At 39.7% G+C, this 24,316-nt stretch overlaps 1 protein-coding gene across 2 annotated transcripts in view; it reads left to right on the top strand.

Moving 5' to 3' along the window:
• Positions 1-1,286: 1,286 nt before the first annotated feature.
• gabrb2b (gamma-aminobutyric acid type A receptor subunit beta2b) overlaps positions 1,287-24,316 on the top strand; it is a 71,287-nt gene continuing 48,257 nt past the window's right edge. Inside the window, exons 1-3 of one of the 2 annotated variants that reach the window (XM_074611065.1) lie at positions 1,287-1,630; positions 1,772-1,869; positions 2,494-2,561. In XM_074611065.1, coding sequence (XP_074467166.1) covers positions 1,548-1,630; positions 1,772-1,869; positions 2,494-2,561 — 249 coding nt within the window. In that variant the 5' untranslated portion in view covers positions 1,287-1,547. Of the gene's footprint in view, positions 1,631-1,771; positions 1,870-2,262; positions 2,376-2,493; positions 2,562-24,316 lie in introns of those variants that run through there. The other variant, XM_074611066.1, reaches the window with a different exon arrangement.

Here is a 24,316-nt window from a genome sequence, read left to right as displayed (position 1 = left end):
GTTGGTGGTCAGCTTGAAAACGTATTGATCCATAAAGCGAAGTTGGATACTCTCTCTAGTGCTGTGTCACGCTCGAGAAGTGTAATGGAAATTCTGTCAGTATTCCAAGATGAGTCCAAATGAACGTTGAAATAAGGATCTCAAACAGATGAAATGTCTTTGTTGTATTTTATTCTTGCAAGAAGAGGCACTGGTTATACAGAGTCACACAAAGTCTGCAGAAGAGTGCACTGCAGGAGATTATTACAATGTGATTACATAGAAATCTACAACAGGGACTGTGAGAAAAAGGAGTTGTTTTACTCAGACAGTGTCCCAGTAAAAGTCAGCACTCAGTACTTTCCCACTACATGAGACGAAGAGCACACAGACAGTAACTTCCCACTGTTGCATAAAGAGACATCATTACATACAATGTAATTTTCCATTACAGAAGTTCCATACATTTACACTAAGAGCTGTCCAGACTTGATGTGGGAGCCCCCAGGAGCAGCTCTGCCGGAGCACCGAGGTTAAGTGCCTTGGTCAGGGGCATCTATAGAGACTGATGGAGAGGGACAACCACACCCACATTTTCCACCACCCTGGATTCGGACCAACAACTTCCCACGCTTCTAAAACACCACACTGTAAACAATTGCTGTTAATTTACAGCAGGATTTCAACAGTATTAACCTGTTATTGCTAAAAACAGTGCTTTACTGTTAATACAAAAGAAACCCTGTTAAATTACGCTCACAGGACGTTTTTTAACTGAACTATAATGCATTCTTAAAAAACAGCACTTTACTGCTGATCAACTGTCTAAAGTATCATCAGTAACAGTTTCATGCAGTATTTCTTTTAATTCTGGGACCTGATCTGTTCATGTGAGGCTTGTACATTGTACATGATTGGAACATCAGTGAATTAGCTTTACTGTTCTTCACTCACATGTTGTTCTGGTTTGCATTCTATTCATCTAGGCAAACAATAATGTTTATTAAAATGTATGTAAAAAATAATACAACCTAAATAGTGCATTAAAACAAATCAGGAAGATAAAAGAAAGGTGAAAAACAGCTATATAATGTATCTTTAAACAGCAAAATTAACTGTAAAATACTGTGAAATTAATAAAGTTCAAACTATATTTTTCATTAACAGTACAAAGCTGTACATTTCAGCGACAGTTTAATAATGTTAATTGTACAGTAACATAAAGGCAACCCTGCTGCCAGTTTCTTTACTGTTATTTTACTGGGACATTCTCCACAGTGTACACATCTGGGTGTAAAAAAAGAAAGCAGGGAGACCCCCAGTTTGCCTCCCCTCCTTGAGTAACTTGTATAGTCTTAGTTCTCCTTTAAATTTTCCTCCGTGGCTTGCTGGGTACTACATCTGCCACTATACCATCAGCAGGCAGCTCGGCGCTGCTTTTTCTTCATGTTGTGGTCGGGAATACGCATGCGCCAGGCATTGGAATTACTGCACTGGCAAGAATAAGTTGGACCTCGTCTGGCTTTCACTAATAGAAAAAAAAAATACACACACACAACACAAGAAGCATGGCAGTGTTCAGAATAAGGAGGATGAGATGTTTTTGCGTCTGGTTGTTTCCTCTCGTAGTGACCGCGGTGTGCGCCCAAAGGTAAGGATGCTCCACTCGCTTTTTTTTCCTTCTAAGTGTGATACAGACGGAAAATACTTGGACACTTTATGGTCCAAAGAATGTCTCGTATTTAAAATCTGCTGTGCATCTTTTTTCTTTGTTTTTTTCTCTCCCATATAGTGTCCGTGCCAATGACCCTAGCAATATGTCTCTGGTTAAAGAAACGGTGGATAGACTGTTGAAAGGTTATGATATACGATTGAGGCCAGATTTCGGAGGTAAATGAACTCATTATTATCACCAAAAACTCTGTTTGAGTTTGCGCCTTTGTCAGCCTTATAATAATAATAATAGTACAGTGTTTTAATGCCCGATTTAACTCAATGGATCTTTGCAATTTCCGAAAGTAAAAAAAAAAGGCATGTATTATCTTCTTCTTTCTGCCACACAATCTATGAGATACAGTCGAAGCAAAATGTGTCAAAACACCCCCCATAGAAGCGACATGATGGGGGGGAAACACATGAGTGATGTGGATGATAAAATACACCCAGCAGCTCATTTTTATGTGAATGAAAAATCACTACAGTGGAATTTGGAATTTGGAATTTGAAACAAATAGATGGCCATTCTTGTTTTTATCCATGATCCTATATCCAGGTGTTTTACGCGCAGGAAACATGTTTAGGTGCTGATTCAATGTCAACAACTTTTAGGGGGGATTACCATCACTTTCAGCGCAGCCCATCCAGCAGCGCGTCTAATGCCACCCGAAATGAACACTGTAAAACTATTATCCGGCTGACAACAGCTATGTTTCCATTAGAATATGTCAGTAGATCACACAGGCTGCACCTGATGTACAGATGTTGCTCACTGTTGTTTTTGATCTGCCCTTATAGGTCCTCCGGTTGGAGTGGGAATGAATATAGACATAGCCAGCATAGACATGGTATCAGAAGTCAATATGGTAAGTAGGCCATTATCACCTCTACTCTGACAATGTATGAGCAATCCTGGACTAATGATCCCCCTGCTAAGCATGAAGCCACCAGGGGAATACCCTCACCAATCCCAAACCACCGGGGAAACCCCCCTCTTTACGCAGCTCTGATGTGTCAATGTGTCTTTTTTTTTTACCCTCCGATCACTTGCATCGACTTGTTGGTGTGAGAGCTCAAAGGCAATGGTTTGATGAATGCAACCTCTCCTTTGGGGATCTGAAATTGATTGATTGTCGCTTTGTTTTCTGTCTCATATAAGCTGATTGCTGCTTAATTTGCTGAGCAGGCACAAAGCCAAACCACTAACTTCCCAAAATCAACAATTTGGGGGAAATAAAAGTTCAATCCAATCACCACTTTCTTATAGGGGATGTTATAGTATCAGCTATAAAGGCTTTATAATATTTTCACACTGATATGTATGTTGCATCATGACTGTCTGTTATGGCTGGTTTTATAATGGTTAACTAGAAATAGTGGCAGTGGAAAGAACTTGAGAGCTGTGGATGTGAGAGGTGGGAGATTAAGTTTTGCTTCATACAAGTGCACCTCCTAGTGATGAGATGTAAGAACTGCACCTCAGTTTAAAAAAAGAAACTCAAGGCTGCATTTTATCATCATGGAAGGTCATTCTTTGACACTTATACAGTTGACAAAGGAGAGCAAAATTGATATTTATGGTATTATGCATGAGATTTTGATGGGTAAAATGTTGTAAATTGTCTCTTTCTGGGGGTTGACCTCTACTGTTTTTAATACTTCCTTATATTTTGCACATTTGCGTCCTGCTGCTGCAGTTGTTTTGGTGTTACTAGCTTGTGCTGTGAGTCATGTTGTGATCTCGGGGAATGGTTACACGCTACTGGAATATTTTTGGCAGCAGCACCCAAAGGCTGTTGCTCGTGTTGTTATCTTTGTGCTCCCGTGGACTATGTTGATGGGAAGAGATGAGAGAACAGATGATGCCATGTCTATTTGCATGCGTTTACCCAGAAGACCTGCACAACCATGCATGCACACACACGCACACAAGCGCACACATACACAATGCAGGTCTATAGAGCCCTCCACAGCAGCCTTGAATCTTTAATTAAAGGCATGTTTTCCCTGTGTAACCAATGCAAGAGCTTGTGTGCTTGTGAAAGAGTGCCTACAAGTACAGTATGTGTATTGTAAGTGTGGACATGGGATGCATTTCCAGGAATAAAATACTAAAGTATTATGTAAGATGCTATTTGTATCTACATCCTAATCGTCTAAGAGAGACATTTCATCCAATATATATATTGTTTTTCTCACACACTTTAATAGGCTAATCTATCAAAAAGTAAGTACAACTACAAGACAAATATACCTTTCTGTAGGCCTATAAGGCAAGTATACTTTGACTGTTTTGTATACTTGTCAGTATGAGCCAAGTATACTTATTTAAGTTTAAAAGAAGTATACTAATAGCACACTTGAATAAACTTCTTTCTGGTAAGGGCAGGAAGAAAGGTAGTGATCTTGTTATGTCAAATGACTATACACTTGTGTGTAGGCAACAAGTACATGTTGATATTTGTTCTGTTTAGACAGCGAGGAAAGGGGGCACAAGCAAGATTTGTAGCCATGGTGTTGCAAGTATACAATATACAGTAGTATATGTCCTCCAACTGAGCCAACAGGACACTCCAAAGTTTGTTGTGCTTTGTTTACTATTTGCCCTCCTATTATCTCCTCTGGGCTACAACTTTCAGAAAAAAAAGAGTGTAGCAAGAGAGAGTAGATCCCAGCTTCATTACTCCTACCCAGAAGTGCGTCAGGGCCGGGGCTTATATCCACCCACACCCACACACATGGCCAAACAAAAAGAAATCCCACTCTCCATCCGAACACACAAAGCCAACGCCGCGCAGCTTCTTTGATCATCCCGTTCCTTTTGTCAGCTTTGGCCCACTAAACACCCTCTAATGTGAAAGGGGAGTCATTACCACCTGACCCATTGGAGCCTCATGAAAAGAAGAGGCCACATGTGCGTAATGGTTTCGGCATCTTTGGTCTGCTCCCCGTCCTATAAATGTAACCACTTTTGAGGATAGCAGCTGGTGTAGAAGCACTTTCCTTTCTTCCATTTCCTCTCCCCCATCTGGCTCTCTGTCTGCCACTTATTTTGGTGCAGGGATAGAGCCACCCTGTGTACTTTCTTTAGAGAGCAGATGAGAAACAGGGTTGAGGATAATGGAGAGATGTCACTGAGGGATGTATCCAACGGTGTCCTATTAGCCATTATGGCAGTGCGGGACACCCATGCTTTGGTGTGTATGAACAATATATCCTTCTATCACCTACCACTGCTCTCTGTTGAAGGCCTCGCATTAGAGGCAGAGACGGGTGATAACATAGTGTATGTATTAGATTTTTCCAGAGGGGCCATTAAAAGAAGGAACTGCTAAGAGGTTCGTCTTAAACCATCTGTTTTAGCACTTTGGTACCAATGTCACAGAGCAGTGGCCCAGAGGACATGGAGTCCTCTCCAGGATTTGTCACGTAAGCAGTTCTGAGGTCCAAATGTACAACCTGGAGGGCGTTACCCCAAACCCCCTGTTCTTAGTTAAAGACAAGCCTCTAGAAACAGGTAGCAACCAATGTCTGTTTAGATGTTCTAAAGTTAAAACAGTGGACAACTCCAGGGTCTGAAAAGTGAAGCCAATGCCGAAGTGCCTTAAACTGGCATTCATTCTAATAGCCAGCAGGGGGTGAATCCTCTGGTTGCAAAAAGAAGTCAGATTGTATAGAAGTCTATGAGAAAATGAGCCTACTTCTCACTTGATTTATTACCTCAGTAAACATCGTAAACATGAGTTTATAGTCTCAACTGCTAGTTTCAAGTCTTCTTCAATACAGCATGATGTTCATTTAGTAAATTATGGTCCCATTTAGAGTCAGATAGACCATAAAGCAGGGGATGCTTTAGGGCGTGGCTACCTGGTGATTGACAGGTTGATACCACGGCGTTGTCCGGTCTGGATGTTGTCCAATATTTTCGTTCTATAACTTTAACCCTTTCACAGTGTTCATGAAAGTTAATTATAACCTTTTTGGTGGCCTAAAAATTTCTTACTTAGTGTAAGTACTTACCGTAAGCTCCACCCTCTTGTGTCACTTGCCTTTGCAAAAAAACAAGATGGCAATGGCCAAAAACCAAGATGGTGAAAACAGCACTTCACAAACCAATGGCTGATTTCACGTCAACTACATGCACTTCTTGTACAAAATCTTGGTGAAAACTGTGCACCATTAGCTGGCTTGCTACTGAGTCATATATGTAGAAAACTACATTACATGTCACTTAGGCCCGGAGCCAGACGTGGAATGAGGAGGTTGTGGCTCCGTGTTCATTACATACCCATGAAAGGTCACTTGTTCCTGGGTGTCAGGGCCAAAGTCCCAAGCCTTCGAGGGGGAGAAATAGGATAGGATATGATTGTGTAAGACCTAGGAGTCAAATTTTTCCCCTCTGTATGTATGTGACAGAGAGAGAGAGAGAGAGAGAGAGAGACAGAGAGAGAGAGAGAGACATAGACATAGGAGAGAGATAACTCTGACATTAACAAGTTGCCATGTGGAGAGCCAGAAGCGTTGCTGGTGTTGGAGAGAAGGTCATGTACCAAGTGCTGCTGAGGGTTCATTCTGCGTGACTCAGAGGTGGACATACAGAGAGGGGCACACACACACACGCTGAATACCAATGTCATGTTAGACATTCAACCCAAGGCAAGTAGCTTGACGAGCCTTAATTCATGCACTGGTCATAGGTAAAGTAGGCATATAGATGGATTGGTTGATTTCTTTCTTTGTCCTTCCTCATAGCAATTCTCTTTTGTGCCCTTTCTTCCACTGCCACTTAAGTTTCAATATTTGCTTTTGGTTGAGCTCCTGAGCACTTGAATGCTAAGCCAACAGTTTTCACAGGGGGAAGAAATACTCATGTCTGAGGATGAACTAAAGTTCTCATCCTCCTCCAAAAGGCAGAAATACCATTATTGATGCACACAAATGTCAAGAGGAGCTTATTGATTGTCAGAGAAGGACTGTGAAATTCAGAGCTCCCCCCATTTTTGGTACCCAGTTATTTCCACCTCTGCAGCAGAGGATGTCTCTGATGGGATGTCTGCTATAAATGCATCAAGATCGCACGGAAAACCTATACCATATATCATACAAATGGTTAATGGATGTTGGCTGAAAGGCAAGATATCATTGCTCGCTATTTGATAATAAAAAGGAAAGGAAGATTGTGGAAGCACTTATGTGGTATTGCGTAATATCTCATCCGTACCTGAGAGCTTTAAAATGATATTAAGTCTGCGTCTTGTGTCTAGATCTATTTCACAGCGGCCTTCAATATGCTATTGCTGATGTGGGCAGAATTGTAAATTGATGAGCAGCCAAAATAATAAGTCAATATGATTTAAATATATATTTCATGGTACAGATTTAAACATTTAACGCCCTGTTTACAACAGCAATGTTGAGGAAAACCTCACCTTAATCAGCTCATTGTAATGTTAATGATACTCATCAATAGAAGGATGATATAATTAATCTTTGAGAGGGACACTATTGTCTCTTTTGTCAGTGCACACACACACTTTTGTCTAGCCGGGTTTCACCAAAATTATGCACAAGGGTTGATCACTGCAGTCTTTGTCAGTACTCAAAACTCCTGCTCCATGATGGTTGCATAGTAACTAATGAGAGTGCCGAGGCAATGTGTGAAGATTCACAGACTGAAACGCATTCTAATTGTGGGGAGGAATAAAAACACTCCCAACTTTTTTTGTCCTATTGTAAAATGAACTGTCAAACTATTCAAATTATCTCCACAACCAGTGGTGGAAGAAGCACTCAGATCCTTTACTTCAGTAAAAGTAACAATTCCACACTGTAAAAATACTCTGTTACAAGTAAAAGTCTTGAATTCAAAATTCTACTTGAACAACATTTGAGGCGAGAAATAGGCATTGCAGTAACAGAATATTGATTCATATTTGATCAGCGCTGCCTAGTTTGACTGTTTGATCGGAGTTCGTGAGTGATTGACAGCTGCTCAGAGACGGCAGGCTCTAGCTCGGCTCTGATTGGTTGTTTTTCTCCGGTCTGTGAAATCTTGCAAATGCCATTAGAAGCACTGGAGGACACCGGAAGACACAGAGGCACTTGATTTTTTTTTTCAGATTACTTGTCTCATGCGGTACTGTCAGGATATATATAGTGACCGTTTTATAAAAGTAACTTTTTAATCATATTTGCTCCAATTCTACCCACCGTTGCTTTAAATACAAGTACCTAAAAATTGTACTTAAGTAGAATACTTGAGTACATGTACGTAGTTTCTTTCCACCACTGCTCAACACTATATTTAAAACACATAAGTTTATGAGCTAGTAGGGACTGACCTTATAGTCCTCAGGTGTAATCCTGGGCGATAAAGCATTTAGTAGATAAATACAGTTTAGGATGTTATTGTGGATGGTTGGTTTGGGTATAATGAAGCACAAATAGAAGTTGAAAACAAAAAAATTAGCACAAGAATAGAGTTTACTTTGGTAGAGAAACAGTTAATCATACCAATCAAATTCTTGAGCTGGCTATAAACGGTAATTACAGTACTCATAACGTCACATTAAAAGTTTTAGTTAGTGAAGTCCTTTGGAGCGACTCTTGCAGCCTTTCTCATCCTCAGTCTATATTAAGCCTGCTACCATATAGGGCAGACATGGACATACTTGTACACTTAGGGATGTCTCTCGTGAGCATGCACACTCGCTCTCTGTCTCTCATGTACGTACACGCGTTCCCAAATCCTAATCCCCTCGCTATTCTCCAGGCATGCTTCCTCATAAACTGGTGTGTTAACGTAGCCTCCAGGAAAAGGAGCTGTTCGAAATTATGTAACAGACAGAGCAGAGGCAAACTCGACCAGGGTTCAGCGAGGATTTGACTCGGTGTTGTAATGGAGAGAGCTGGAGCGAACATAATGTATGAAGAAAGCCAGGCTCTAATGATAACGGTATTGATTTATTTTCACTGCTTAGGATAAGATGATACATCGGCCTGACTTAAAAGACTCATCTCCGAGCTCCTGTTCCAAGGCAATCTCATTAAAAATTGGCTTGGATAGGATTTGAAAAATACCAGTTGACTTGTGGTGCAGTGCACTAAAAGAAGGGACCTCGTTGCGTATGCAATAACTGCATAATAATTTAGACATTAAGAACACAATCATCATTTAAAAATGCCTATTATATTAATGCTGCTGCCACTGGAATGTAAAACAGTAGTAATTAATCAAGAGTTACACAATGCACTGGATGCATGAATAACTTTCACCATGTGTTAAACATAAAGAAGTATATAATATATATATTTTTTCTTTTTTCGGCCACTTGTGGGCAGCAGAACAACCTAAAAAACACAAGTTATTATCGTGTATCTATGTTAAAATGGCAAATGTGTTAGCAAACAGTTGCCTAATTAACATTCGACAGACACAAAGCAACATTAGCATTCATTTGGAGCCTTTTTTCTGGCCACCCAATTAATGTAAATCCAATATTTACTCTTCTCTTAGCCCTGTTGTGTCCTGAGGGAAATATCTGCCTGTTTAGCTGCTAAATGCTCCACTATGGTCACCAGTGAGTCACTAAATGTGTCTGTTTGCAGTTTGGTGCTGGGCAGATTGGTATCCAGTGGGTTTATGAGAGCTTTTTTTTGTTGAAAATATCTGCCTGCTGGTGCTGGAAACAGGGCAGTTGGTAGCGGTGAGACTGATTAAAAACAGTAAAGGGGGCCATAAAAAAATAAAAAAAATGAGCTGAAAGATGCTAAAAGTCTCTGTTTACCTAAGGGACAGTGTGGAGTTCGGTGATAATTCTTTTTGTGTTTATCATTGTGAGCAACACTTTTCACAGTACATGTAGTCATTTGACTTATTGTTGAGATAAAAAAAAAATCTGATTAAGGTAGTAACCTGACTTTTTCTTTATTGTAAATTAAAAGGTAGACATTGTGTAGGATTTGGCGACATCTAGTGGTGTAATTGCAGAATGCAAACAACTGAGTGTCCCTCCACTCACTCCTCCCTTTCTAGGACTGCGGTAATGCGAGCCGCCGGGTCCAAAATCATGCTTGGTTAGAGGCCATCCATACCATAACATTACTTTAGGAGCAACGTAAGTCAGACGGCGGCTTGCGGTACCACGGTTTTACACTCTGCAGCTCACGTTACCGCAGTTTCACAAACGTGTCGGAGAACTACGGTAGCGCAAAAATGTGAAAGCTCTCGCTAGAGCCAGTGGGTCATGTCTCGTAGGTAACCCTCAAGTCAAAGAGGGTGAAAAGAGATGTCACGCGTCATATTATTGACGCATATTATATATATTAAAATATTATTATTAATATTATTATACGACACATGCACAGTCTGCACTCACCAAAATTGAGCCAATAGCCCGACCGTAGCTCCAGTTACACTGCGCATGTGTCATACCCCGAAGCTCAAGACCCGTTTCAATAGGCCTCGCCCCAAGTCGGGAAACCCTTGCGAGGTGATTAAGGTCAAGCATTGACCTTGAATGGTTAAGTTTAGGTCGCTCACATAGGTCGTTGGGCAGCGAGTCTTGCAAGACTTTTTGCATGTTTTCACAATTTGGAGGTTACTTTCTAGACACGACCAAGCCAGTGTTTGGCTGTGCTACTGTAGAAACATGGCAGAGCAACATGGCAGACTACGTGAAGAGGACCCACTCCCTACGTAGATATGAAGGGGCTCACTCTAAGCTAACAAAAACACAACGACTTTTAGTTTCAGGTGATTATACACTAATGAAAACATAGTTATGAATATTTTATTTCAATCCTGCTAATTGCTACACACTGGTCCTTTAATCCAATGCTGCCCAATGCAGAGATATGAACAATGCAGTATCTCTAACTCCAGCTGCCCTGGAGGTCAGCAGAACAAATATCCGGTCCACAGATGGTGTATTATGTTCACTCATACCATTATCATTTGTTGATTATTGTTGACTGTCTATTTGAGTCCTTTTTGTATCAGGCATTGATGTGTGGCGCCCCTTAAGTGGCAAAATATTTTCAGCCCACTTACTGTGTAAATTTTCACTTTCAGTTTTTACAACCCGCTCATTAATCCACGTCTTTTCCACCTGGCTTACTCTTTCCCCAAATGAAGAGATTGGCAACAAGCTGCTACACCTATCAACAGATTCAGTAAATAAAAAGAGACAAACATGAATCATGCACAGAAGCTGTATACATAACATATGAATGCAGAGACTACAGCAAGCCTGTGCTGAGGAAAGTCACAAGGGATGTTGGAGGGAGCGATGGAGGAATGGCTCTATTGTGTGAGTGGAGTGCTGAAACAAGCCATGCCCCAACTTGCATTATTCATGCTGGTAGGTTTAGGTACATGTGCCTCCCTATAGAGTTTTAGTAATCCATTTAGATTACGCTGTGTGCCACTTGAATGCAGTAAAAGGACAGACATTAAGTGGGTTGTTTGTATACTGAAAAGAGGATTTTTATGTCACCAGTGACAATACATAACATATGGGCAGTTGTTTAGTCAGTTTAGGCAGTTGTTTAGTCATTAGCAGAACCAATTAACTCAATGTGAATGATGATGAAGGTGGTGGCTGGGTTTCTGTGATGATGATGATGGTGATCATGATGATAAAATAAGGAAGGAAAGAATAAATTATATGGAGGATGAGGAACAAGCAAAAGAAAACTAGTATAAATATATAAAAAGCAGCAACAAAGTGGCATTTTATAGCCCCCCCGTCATATGAGAAGAACTGTACATTAGATCAGTTTGAGCACCTGTCTCCGCCACGGGAATGCTGATAAGTTCAGGTAACATTTATTGCTCTTAGCGTGGGCACAGCCAGAACACTTGGCATTTTGTTGTGTGTACTTCACATCACTTTATCCCAGTGACTTGGATGTGAGTTCAACATTTTAAAACGTGAATGTACAAGAATGAGGTACAATAATATAATGATGTTTGAGCTCATTTTGTGAATTGTTATTATCAAAGCAACGAGTCTGGCTGAAAGCCGCCTGTTGGTGATGTTGTCTATAATATCCCGGAGCCATAACATGGGATAATTTATCAATTTTATTCCTCTGAGCTTATTAAAACATGTCAATTAGCTAATCTGGGTGACATGTTTCTTCATTACAATGAACATTAATACTGCAGTTTTGAGTTGATCCCACATACACTGTCTTGCTATCGCAAATAATCTCAATAGGGCAACACATTTGTATTAATCCACAACTGAAAATAGTCCCCAACAAATGCACTATTTACTCCGATTTAAGTAGCATTTGCTAAAAACTACAGTTCCTGGCTGTATTAGGAAATTACTTTGTATTTTTTTTTTTTAAAACTAAACAATATATCTGGACTCCTTTTCAAATATGTATTTCTTCAGCACAGGTATGAATGAGCTTGGGTTGATTTTCAAAGACAAAGTATAAGGAGATCAGAAAATATCGAAAACAGAACAACGTTGTTGAGTTTGGTCTTTTCCTAGAAAACAAGAAAAACATAGCCTCAGCCTAACCTTATCCTTTAAGGTAAACAGCAATAAACATTGGCATATTTCTCTGCAATAATAATGATCAGCCTAGATTTATCAATAAGTAAGAATTCACACACTTTCAGTAAAAAAAGTGATACTAAAGTAGTACCAAAATAGCAATCCTGACATAAATACAGTGCACTATTCAACATACAGTGCAATAATCAACATTAAGTATTTACTCGGCCAATAGACAGGCTAACAGTTGTAAACAAAGTCAATCGGATATGGCTAACAGATTCAAAATACTGATGGTGATAGGCAGATGGCCATATATAAACAGGTGGAAAGGAGCAGGTGACTGAATTAAGTGTTGAGCAGGAGCGGGATAATGGTGCATCTGAAAGAGATTAGAAGAACTGAGAAAACAGGGAATAGCGTGGAGGAACTAGAGGCAGAGGAGGGAGGAGAGGTAGACGGAGCAGCTCTCGCCATGACAAGATTACCTCAGGTTTCTGTGCAGTCAAAATCTCATAAACTGTGTGTACAAAGATGTCTGGGAAAATGGTGACTGAAGCATTAGGCAGCTGTTATTTCTGTTTTCACTGCCGATATATCTTTAAATCTCATCAGTTGTCTGTGCAACAGGTTTCTGCAGATGCCCAAACTATGCTTTTAATTCGGTGAATGCTCTTTATACTTTTCCTCTATTTCCCAGCATAGCGTGCAGCCTTGCCAGACTGTCTTATATTTTTACTTCCCTAGATTGTTTGCTTTGTTTCTACAACTCTCTATCTGCATATATTTATTTATGATCCTCTTTTTTTTTTTTTATTTCCTGCCACCAGCTGGGCTATTATGGATCCAGCGACTTTCGTTATGAGTGAAATGTCCCCACAGCTTTTGGCTAGATTACTAGGAAATATGATATAGATGTTCATGTTCCCCACAGGATGAATTGTAATAACTTTATAGGTCCTCTCACTTTTTATCTAGCACCATCATCAGGTTACGATCTCTGGTTTACGATCAAATCCCTGCAAAACTAATGACATTCCCATCAGTGTCAGCTGAACGTTGTGTTTAGTAATTAGCAAGAGTTAGCATGCTAACACACTCAAAGCACCACTTTGCCTAAATATAGCCTCGCAGAGCCAACAGCGTGGCTTAATTTAGCACCCATGTGGGTTCTTTCCTGTGAAAGGAATTGTATAGACACAATGTAGAATGACAATGTGGGAAAAAACAATTATATAACTGACAATTCAGCTTTGATTGGGGTGTATGATCTCTCAAAGGGCTTTTTGAAGTTCTCTTTTGTAAAACAAACTTTTAACTTTTAAAGATGACTCCATTAAGCCTTACTAAGAGCCCTGCAGCAAGACTTTGTTGTATGTTAAGTAATTCCTCATGATTAAAAGCATCTGAACACTACTGTTATTTTAAATTTTGTTATACAACTCAAATTTGAATATCTTTTGAGAATAATATGCAACATCTAACATCTGAAATACCAGCCCAGTCGCACATCAATTTGTGAACTAGTCATGAAATTCAGTGTATTGATTTGTGTATATAGACACAAATTGCAAATGATTTTTGCGATGGTCAGCACAAAATCAATTTGTATGTAACCCAGATAATTGTGAACCGGGAAGTATAGGCGTGTAGGGAGGAAGTCGGGGTGGATAGATGCGTCAAACAACACCAGACTTTCACCCAAAAGACCATTGTTTGTTTCCCATCGTCCATACTAAAATTACGGCACTTCCAGAGTTATTTTAAACCAAACTGCGATCTTTTCCAAAACCTAACTATCTAGTTTTTGTCAGGTAACTTCCTTATTAAGTTTTGCCACTTCTGGTGTTATTTTAACCAAAACCATCATCTTTTCTGAAAGCTTATCAAGTAGTTTTGTTGCCTAATCCTAACCAAGTAGATCTTTTCATACACCTAACTGAGTAGTTTTGTTGCCTAAGTCTAACCAAGTCGATCTTTTCCTAAACCTATTTAAGTGGTTTTATTTTGAAAAGATTGGTGCGAAAATTGACACGTGCATCACGTGTTGCTGGACATTCGTTGGTGAAAGTCGTGCTGAGCGTTACAAAAACAAAAAGTGAAATTTGTGTCTATGTATACACGAATCAAATAGATTACATTTCTTAACTGTTTCACTAACTGCCATGAGACTGTGTTGGAAATACACCAATCTCAGTACACTCACACTGTCATAAAGTAACAGAGATGCACTGCTTAAGTCATTATTAATGTTACAGACACTGCTTATTGTACAATTAATAACACAGCTCGAAATGTCAGAGGAAGGAAGGCGTGTAATCAATTCCCCCAGGTTAAACAAGCTCACTAGTTAGGCATCTGATTCACTGTTGCCTGTGACAGTGAATGATGGGGTAGATGTTTAGCCATCAGCTGCAGCTGCAGGTCTAACTGCTAAACAGCAGCATCTTGTTTTCTTGTCGGTGGGCAGAGCGTGGGGAATTGACAGCATATTGCCATTGCACCATTTGCAGGGCAATAATTTCCACACCTGTCCTGTGTCAAGCGGATACATTCACTCATCCCTCTGTTTCTCTCTCACTGTCTGGTCTCTCTCTCACTTATGTGTTCTCTTTGCCTGTTTGGTAATGACACAATGCTGGGGCCCTGCTGCAGGGGGATTAGACAGAGTTACAAATCGAAGTGGGTTAATCGGCAGGGCCTACCATTTCAGGAGGCATCTCTCAGTTTACTATCCCCACCGCTCTATTTGTTTGTGTGCTATTGCTCAAACTCACTAGTTCAAAGTTTGGGTTTAATTGCCAGTCACACTTGCTGAACTTGTACATGATGAACATCAGTGTGAACCAGCCAATTACCATGTCTAGATAACTCAGAACTTCATATGGATGAATCTTCGTATATGCTGCATTAGGCTGGTCTCATACACCATTCGTAGATATACCTACGGAAAGTAATGCACTGTAATTTGTGTATATATCTCACAAAATCAATTTGTGTGTAAATAACTTAATCGTAGGGAGGAGGTCGGGGTGGATGGGTGGGTCAAAAAATAACAGCCTTTCGCCCAGGAGACCGGTGTTTGTGTCCTGTGTGAAATCAATAGTCAACATTGATTTGTCACGTAAGTTACATACTCAAGTAACGACACTTTCAGAGTTATTTTAAGCCAAACCACAATATTTTCCTTAACCTACCTAAGTATTTTGTTGCTTAATCCCAACCAAGTTGTTTCCTGTGAAAACGGAAGTTTATTTTGAAAATTTACACATGTTGCTGGACATTTTTCGTAAGATATCATATGAACCGTTGTATGAGAATACGTTGCCTATATATATATATATATATATATATATATACACCCATGTATATACTGTACATAGACTTACAACATCTTCACAAACATATCAAGAATGACAAAACAATCTACTGTAAGCCAACATTTTTCAAAATCTAAGATTAAAATCCAATTTTATTCACACATGGAAGGTCTAGCATAACAAAATGAAATAGGGGCAAAGTATAAGGAGTGCCACAGTAAATTGATGCAAAGATGTGTCCGTGCCAGCTGAAAATGTTTCAACTTCAGTGAAAAAATATGCATGTATCCCAGGGCTTTATGAATCTGCTTCATAAATGTACAGAGACAAGAGGAGCTGAACAAAAACACAACCCAAGAGTATTTTTCAGTCATATAGCTGATATGGCTCTGGGCCAGGTGCTCATTTATGTATTAAGATTGGTACATTATCTCTGTGACTCACAGTTTGCTGGGCACAGATATCACCAAGGATGGGAACTAGGAAGTGTCTTTGTGTCATTGGAGAAACAAAACAAAGGATGCATATATTGATTGTAGTCAATCCTATAGTTCACAAAGTGCACTTATGAATGTACTAATTAGTTTAATAGAAAGGACATGTTGTACAGAGATCAGTGAGGGTCAGGGACAGAGGAATGAAGATGAAGAGTAAAGGATGAGGAAGTGAATAAGGGGTCAACATTGTTTCTTTTCAACCTTAGCAATAATTGAGACACTATTGAGGAGTTTAATTACAATAATCTGTTTTACATAAACTCCAAAGCTAATCTTGTTTAAATGTGCTTGGGAGTTTATGAAAAACCCCTCCTGCCTCGAATGTGTAAGCAACTGCTCTGTGTTGTGTTGAGAGGATAACACTCATCATCGCGTGGGACCTATTTTTAGATTGTTAATCAAGGTAACATGTTCAGACTGACACACTCAGTATGATATCCCATAAAGTGTGAGTAGAGTGAGATTGCTTCATTTCGGCTCATCCACCCGCAGTGACCTAACAGAGGTCGAAATCATGGGCGTGTGCTTTAAGTGTGTGAGCGTGCGTGCAGGATAGAGGCTGGTCCACAGAGGTAGAGGAGGTGCTCCTCTATTTTTGAGAGGCAAGAAGGAGATCAAAATATAAAAAAACAGTAATTGGTTGAAATAAACCATTACCAAATACGTTGCCTAATTTGCATCGATGATTTTTAAGTAATTGTGTTACTCAAAGGAAGCGTTTGTTGTCAATGCGTTTGTTAGCATTTGTTGTCAAACAATGAAATAATGTCTCAACTCCAGGATCTAACATAGGGTATAATGTAGTGTATCTGTATGTGTTTATATTGTTTACAAAAATAATTTTATTCCAATTCTGTATTGGGATTTACACCACAAAGAGAAAAAAAATGAGAACAATGATTTCATAAAATTTCATGAATATCAAAGGAACTTTTTTGCAACTCTGGCTTGTGTTTTGGGGCGCTATGGAGCCTGCTTGGCACGCCCAAGTTTAATCACTGCAGAACTTTGCAATTTTCGCCAGTTCTGAAGCGTGTGCCAATTTCTGTGAGTTGTGTGCATCTCAAGCCCCTCAAAAAATGTGACTCCCAGCAGAATAATAATAATAACCTTTCCGAAAACAACAAGTTTTCTCGCACTTTGTGCCAGGGACACCATTGGGCCCCTGGCACTTTCGTGCTGGTGCTCAATATTCTCTCATTGTGATGGAAGGAGGCCCAGATGAAATTAAAGTTGGAATGAACTCATTATTATAATACATGAGAAAGCTATTGACAAAGAAATGTGCCATGATAGCTCGTGGGGCCATATTGCATAATCAAAAATAAAAGTTGGAGGTTGTTCATGTATTGGGATGACACACCAAGATGATATGAAGTGTTGTTGAGAAAAAAATAAATGTCAAATCTGATAAGCTTTTTGTCATTTTGCATGTACTTTTAAGAGGGTCCCTAACTTCAGGTTGTCTTCTTCTGTCTGCTTTCAAGTCATCCAAAGTGCCAGGCTTCAATACAGTGTTACGCAGGATTAACTGACTGAACCCAAATGCAGAAGGGAGTTGCATGGTGCAAATGAAGAATTTAATATCACAATACTTAATGTGAGAGAAAAGGCAGAGAGAGTCTTGGTCAGGGGAGGGCAGGGACTGAGCTGTGAGCCGGAGGATTGAGCACAGCAAGGCAGAGGGAGTCCAAAACTCCCAGGAGAGTCTTTGGCACACAAAACAAGAATTAGCTAAATGTGGCTATAACAAAAAAGAGAGAGTCAAAAGGCTTGAGACTTGGTAGCCGAGTCTACGATCTGACGGTGTGGTGGAGCTGTGAAGCCCAGTATTTAAAGCAGAGTTGGTTGAGGATGATTAGCAGCTTGCCACCCGACACCCACACAACTGATCCCACTCCTGTAATCTAGCACACACACATCAAACAGAGAAGCTCCTGGCTAGGGTGAAGCAGAGGACATGACATGTTAGGGTCATGAGGCTGCACAAGCATCCGATTCGACTGTTATCAGGCCATTAAATCGGCGTTATCAGTCGCTCTAAGCACCATAGATGTGGGTCATTAGAGGCCTACTACACCTACTACGATGTAAAAGTGAAAGTGAAACTTAAAAGCAACACGTTCTAAAACTGAATGAAATGTTTTGAACACAAACAAAAAGGCTTCTTTAGGTTTGGGCAACAAAAAAACAGTTAATTATAGAGAAAAATATAGTTTTGGGCTAAAATAACTACAAAGACAACTACACATTGTGTCCCATCCATCATCCCTGACCTCTATTTGTTAGTAGGTCCCTATTGTCCCACATCTGTGGGTCTTATAGTGATGCCTGTTCAATAGCCTGATAACAGTCTAATCAGCTGGCACAACAAAGGAAGAAATCTTCAAGTGTTAAACTTAAAAATATCTAAACCTCCATGTTTTTATGTTTGTTCATTTATTTGTTTGTTCTTTCTGCAGTATGTTTGTTTCTGCACTATGAAAAGTCATGCAGGTTTAGCTATACTAGCAGTTCCTGTTTTCACTTTACAGACAATCACCTGGATTATGGAATCTAATGATTATGAGACAAGATCTGAGGTTATGAGAAGCGCCTTTTTACATGATTTCTAAGTGGATTTATGGACGTTTATCCCCGATCTGTTCATGTCTAAATCTTGAAATTGGTTGTATTTCTAGTCTTGTAAGAACTAGTGAATTATAGCAAGGACAAGATGGTTATTTGCTCCATTTGGTCTCAGCTGGGAGAACTCTCTGTGATGACATTTTGTATTTCAATATAGCTTATTTCCTTTGTCAGACAACTGTGCGAGTATCAAACAGTGATTTGATCAATGCTACCTGGTCACACAGGCTAAAAATAATATCTGATCTTTATCAAATCACTGTTTGATAAACATGCAGTCACCAACAGCATAAACAGCTGTCAATGACAACACCTAAGGTTCAACTGCGTAGAAGTACATACCATGTGTTCAGGTTATGTAATACTTTTGAATTCCGAGTTTCCCCATTTACATGCAGCCAGCAGTTTTAAAAGGTATCCACAGTGGGAGAGCATTTTCGAAAAGCTGCATTTTGGCGGGTTTGATAATGCCAGTGTGGATTAAAGGCCAAAAACAAAGAGAAAATGGTGCATTTTGAAAGGTCTTTGTATTTGCTTTGTGTAAGATAAATGTGTTTTTGAATGACATTTAATTATATGTGTGTTTCTTACAAGCTGAGAAGATTTACTCACATGTTCTGTTGTTTTGCCTTGTCATCAAAGCCTTATAATTGGTCTTTTGGGTCACTGTGGTTTGGCTCATGTCTGGCACTATCACAGAGATTTCACAGGGCGTGGAAACCGGCAGTTGTCAATGGAGCACAAGACTAGATTCTGCTTTATCACAGCATGTCCAAATACGAGAAGTTGATAATGGCCAAACGGGAGAGACGGCGGGTGTGGATTGGTTTTCACACTGCAGCTGAACATGACACTGAAAGCTGAAAATGGGATAGCGTTGAGAGGGATGATGCAGAAGTTGCTCTCGGTTTGCGTGATACGTTTTGCAATCACATCACTTTCTTCAGTTGTCTTATTTATTTAACAGTGCAATTTGAGCTCAACGTAAATGTGCATTTCTTACAGTGTAATCAGAAAAAATAAATCATTGTCTTCATAGCGTTGTAGCTCAGGATCTTAGCTTAGAGCTTCCTTTGTGGTTCTCTCTGTCTTTTGATTCCAGGAAGTGGTACAGTTGGGAAAAATTAAGCCAAGAGCAAGTGATGCTGTTGTCTGTTGTGCTATTAAAGGGAGTTTTATATCAGCATCTATGCTAAAGATGAAGCCTGGAGCTTTTTTTTTTATTATCCAGCCTAATGTTGTCAACTGTGGGAGTGAATTCAAACGAAAACATTAAGAGAAGAGAACACCTGGATGAGAGGTTAGCCAGGCATGTTAAGTGTTTCAAACTTCTACTGTAATTTCTCCCACGTGTTCATCTCCCACTCATGGAGATTGCATGCAATAAATGTATGTCCATCCCTTCGTATTGGTGTATGGGGTGTTATTATGTGCACTGATGCTCTTAGGATTTCATAAGTGTGTTCTACATGTCTGTGGCATTGCAGTGCTAAGTGTTTTATTGCTTGGTAAGTAGTGGGAGAGCTCACCAGGAAGAGGCAGGAGGAAGCAGTCGACTCTTGTGTTTTATCACCCTCTGTTCCTCTGTGGGGTAGCAGATTTTATATTTATATATGGAATGATGCAGTGTACGTTTTCTGTTGTAGCCAGTCTGCCCTCTGTTTGATCGATATCAAACTTTAAACAACAATTACAAAAAGGAGTTCTGGTGGACACACTCTAAGTAAAATTGGGATTGCAGGTTTTTTTAACTTTTTTTTTTGCCAATGGCAATGAAATGAAAAAACAAGTCTATAATCTTGATCTCTCCCACCAATTAAAGAGGTCAGTTAGGGTGAGATGGGGAGAGAAACAACTCCCTGGAAAAACAGATAACATCGTGAGGATTAGTGTTGACCACTAGTCGGGTTTGTGTGAGACGCACTTTCATTCCAGAGTACTATGAGTATTAAGGCTTTTGGATGCTCATATCAAGTTATTATTAACTATTACTATTCACATGTGTGAAACCACATTTCAGATTCAAGGTGTTTAACATGCAAAGTCTTTGAAGTAGGACAAAAATATGAAAATATTCTCATCACGCAAATGAAAGGGCTGATTGTATTGAAATAAGCATCTTTTATACTCTATATGTTGTATGTACCTGTACACATTCATCAGGTTATAGTGCAATCTGCTGATGAGACTTCTGCCACAACTCCAATAGAGTGGAGGTGAATACAATTTCATTAAAAAGCTGAAAAGTGACATTTGGAAAAACTCAGTAAATGTCAAATGTCCCTGGTAGTCTGGTTATTCCCCAGACCTCTGTGTTAAACTTTTTTTCATTTGGACTAAATCTTCCACAGGAAATAGTAAAACTTTCCAAAGTAGGTTTTCCATGGTAAGTTTTACCCATTTCCAGCACTAACTTTATCAAACTCGACCCTCTCAGCACCTTTACCTCAGTCCTTAAAAGCTATATCTGGAGATTAGGGTATTCATTCAAGACAGTTTGAATGAAAGCCATTAAATTAAATACTTTTAAGACCAGACTGTCACCCAGCAGACCGGCGTTTGTGTCTTGTGTGAAGCCAGAAGTAAACGTTGATTCATTTGTCACGTAACTTCTGTACTTAAGTAACGCCACTTCTGGAGTCTTTTTAAGCCAAATTACGATTTTTTCCTCAACCAAACTAAGTAGTTTTGTTGCCTAATCCTAACCAAGTCGATCTTTTCCTCAACCTAACTAAGTAGTTTTGTTGCCTTAACCTAAGGAAGTTGCTTCCTGTGAAGACGGAATTTTATTTTGAAAAGACTGTAGCATGAAACAAGTGGAAAATTACGACGCGTGTTGCTGGACATTCGTAGGAAAATGAAGGAAAAAGGAGGAATGCATTTTTCGTAAAATATCATACGAACCGTTGCATGAGAATACATTCCTCACATAATTTATTTGTGGTTTTGGTAGGTAGTACTGTGAAGACGGATTGAATTAGATTTTCACTTTCATTCTACAGTGACCAAGTGAGGACCATTATTTCCATTATACCCCACCTTGCAAGCCATTCGTACTATAGAGGAGTGTGATGAAACAACGTGTGTTTGTAAGTTGTTCAAACTCCTGTATGAACTGTCACGCTCACACACCTGCAGGTCCACTCTTGGCTTAAGTTACAACAAATGAACAAAAGGTTTTAGAGATGATTTTAGCATGATTTAAAGCACGACCATTAGTGGACCTCAAAAATTTCCCCTGTTGGCTGCTCGGTCCACTGTTGGATAGGAATGCAAGCACACACAAACACACACACACACACACACACACTGAAGCTGACACCCTCCTAAAGCACCCCTGCGTCTCTTGTAGGTCAATCCGACTGTGAGGAGATATTGCTTCTTCAAGGGTGTCCTTGCTCAAGGAGATGCTGTATGCAGGCCATCAAATCTGGACCCACAACTTTGTACATAGACAAAGAAAAAAGACATACACAAGAAACACACACACACACACACACACACACACATACACAAACACACACACACACATAAACTAGATTTGTTCAGATATAGGTTGATAACCATTGTTCTGTACTCACTCAGGCTCTATACGCGCCATCGACCCACAGATGTCTATATATTGCATTATCCCGCTGTTGACAATGTGTATATGTGGTGTGTGCTTCTTGGTACTCTGTTTGAATAGCAATCAGCTTCTTCCTCTGTTCCCCAGACCTCCATAATGCATGAGATGTGGGGCTCCTCCAGTGGATCAGTGGATTTGTGTGTGAATTGTGAATGTGTAGTAGTCAAAGGACAGCTGTCTAAAGATTTAGCAGCACCAGAAAGGCATCAATTTGGCATGTTTGTGGTAAAACAGACATACAACTACTAGGGCTGTCAATCAATTAAAATATTTAATCGCGATTAACCGCAAATTAATCACACTTTTTTTATCTGTCCAAAATGTACCTTAAAGGGAGATTTGTCAAGTATTTATTACTCTTATCAACATGGGAGGGGCAAATATACTTGTTTTATGCAAATGTATGTATATATTTATTATTGGAAATCAATTAACAACACCAAACTATGACAAATATTGTCCAGAAACCCTCACAGGTACTGCATTTAGCATAAAAAATATGCTCAAATCATAACATGACAAACTGAAGCCCAACAGGCAACAACAGCTGTCAGTGTGTCAGTGTGTTGACTTGAGTATGACTTGCCTAAAACTGCATGTGATTATCATAAAGTGTGCATGTCTGTAAAGGGGAGACTCGTGGGTACCCATAGAACCCATTTTCATTCACACATCATGAGGTCAGAGGTCAATGGACCCCTTTGAAAATGGCCAAACCAGTTTTTCCTCACCAAAATTTAGCGCAACTTTAGAGCGTTATTCAGCCTATTTCGTGACGAGCTAGTATGACATGGTTGGTACCAATGGATTCTTTAGTTTCATAGGATGCCAGTATATTCTAGCTGCTAGCTGTAAAACCAGCTACAACCTCCGAAAGATCGATTAATGCATTGAATAATTAGTGGCATTAAAACAAATTTGTGTTATTATCTCATTAACTTTGACCGCCCTCACAGCTACATACTGTATATTTAGCTGCACAATAACTCAAACACACACATACACAATGTATGTGCATCAATGCCCCCCACATGCACAACCACACATAATCTCTTCAAGCAGGAGAAGCAGTAAGCGGGACAAATGATATGCACAGACATAAACTAATTTTTCCCCCATCTCTTTGGCCAGCTAACCTTCCATCTAGTTTGAATGACAGCTGAGAGTGAAACCTCCATCAACTTCCTCCCTGTCTTCCAGTGGGATTCAAAAGCCACCCTAATAATTTGCGTCCTGCTCTGCCCTCTCTTCTCTTCCCTATCAACCCCCCCACCACCACCAACCGTTCCCCTCTCTCGAATTGCCACTCCACTCTACTCCTCTCCGGGGACACAAAAGGGCATGCAGATGCTCCAATCGACTCTAATAAATTGTATGTAGTCAGTTAAGCTGCACGACTGCCAACTGGCAAAGCTGTGAACCTCTGCTTTGGGATAGCTCTGAGGAAGAAATAAAAAAAGGTGCCTCTAAATTTGATTCACCTTCAGCAGCAAGCCCTCTTGAAAGCAATGTCCAGGCCAGACTAAATGATGGAAGCGTTCTGAAGGAAATGAGGATATATAGAGAGAGAGGGATGAGAGACACAGAGAAAGAGAAGGAGAGAGGGAGAGAGAGAGGAGCAGTGTGATGGAAAGGGAGCTTAGACGAAGTACAAGAAAACAAGTCTGTCTGGGCATTATTGAAATCTGTTATCTAGTTTCTGACATGCTATAAACTAAGGAAATGGTCTTTAGGGAAGACAAATACAAAAAGTATACAGAGTCTAAGAGCTTCATTTGGGGTAATGTTGTTATGTGAATTCAAACATATCCATCATAGTATTTTGGTTATAAACAAAATACTTTTATCGTTATTTTTTATTACAAAATGTACCTTAAAGGGAGATTTGTCAAGTATTTAATACTCTTATCAACATGGGAGTGGGCAAATATGCTTTCTTTATGCAAACGTATGTAAATATTTAATACTGGAAATCAATTAACAACACCAAACAATGACAAATATTGTCCAGAAACAGGTACTGCATTTAGCATA

The sequence above is a fragment of the Sebastes fasciatus genome, chromosome 16 (genome assembly GCF_043250625.1).
Source record: "Sebastes fasciatus isolate fSebFas1 chromosome 16, fSebFas1.pri, whole genome shotgun sequence".
Taxonomy (NCBI): Eukaryota; Metazoa; Chordata; class Actinopteri; order Perciformes; family Sebastidae; genus Sebastes; species Sebastes fasciatus.
The sequence above is the reverse complement of the archived record's forward strand: the minus strand, read 5'-3'. Positions and strand labels throughout refer to the sequence as shown.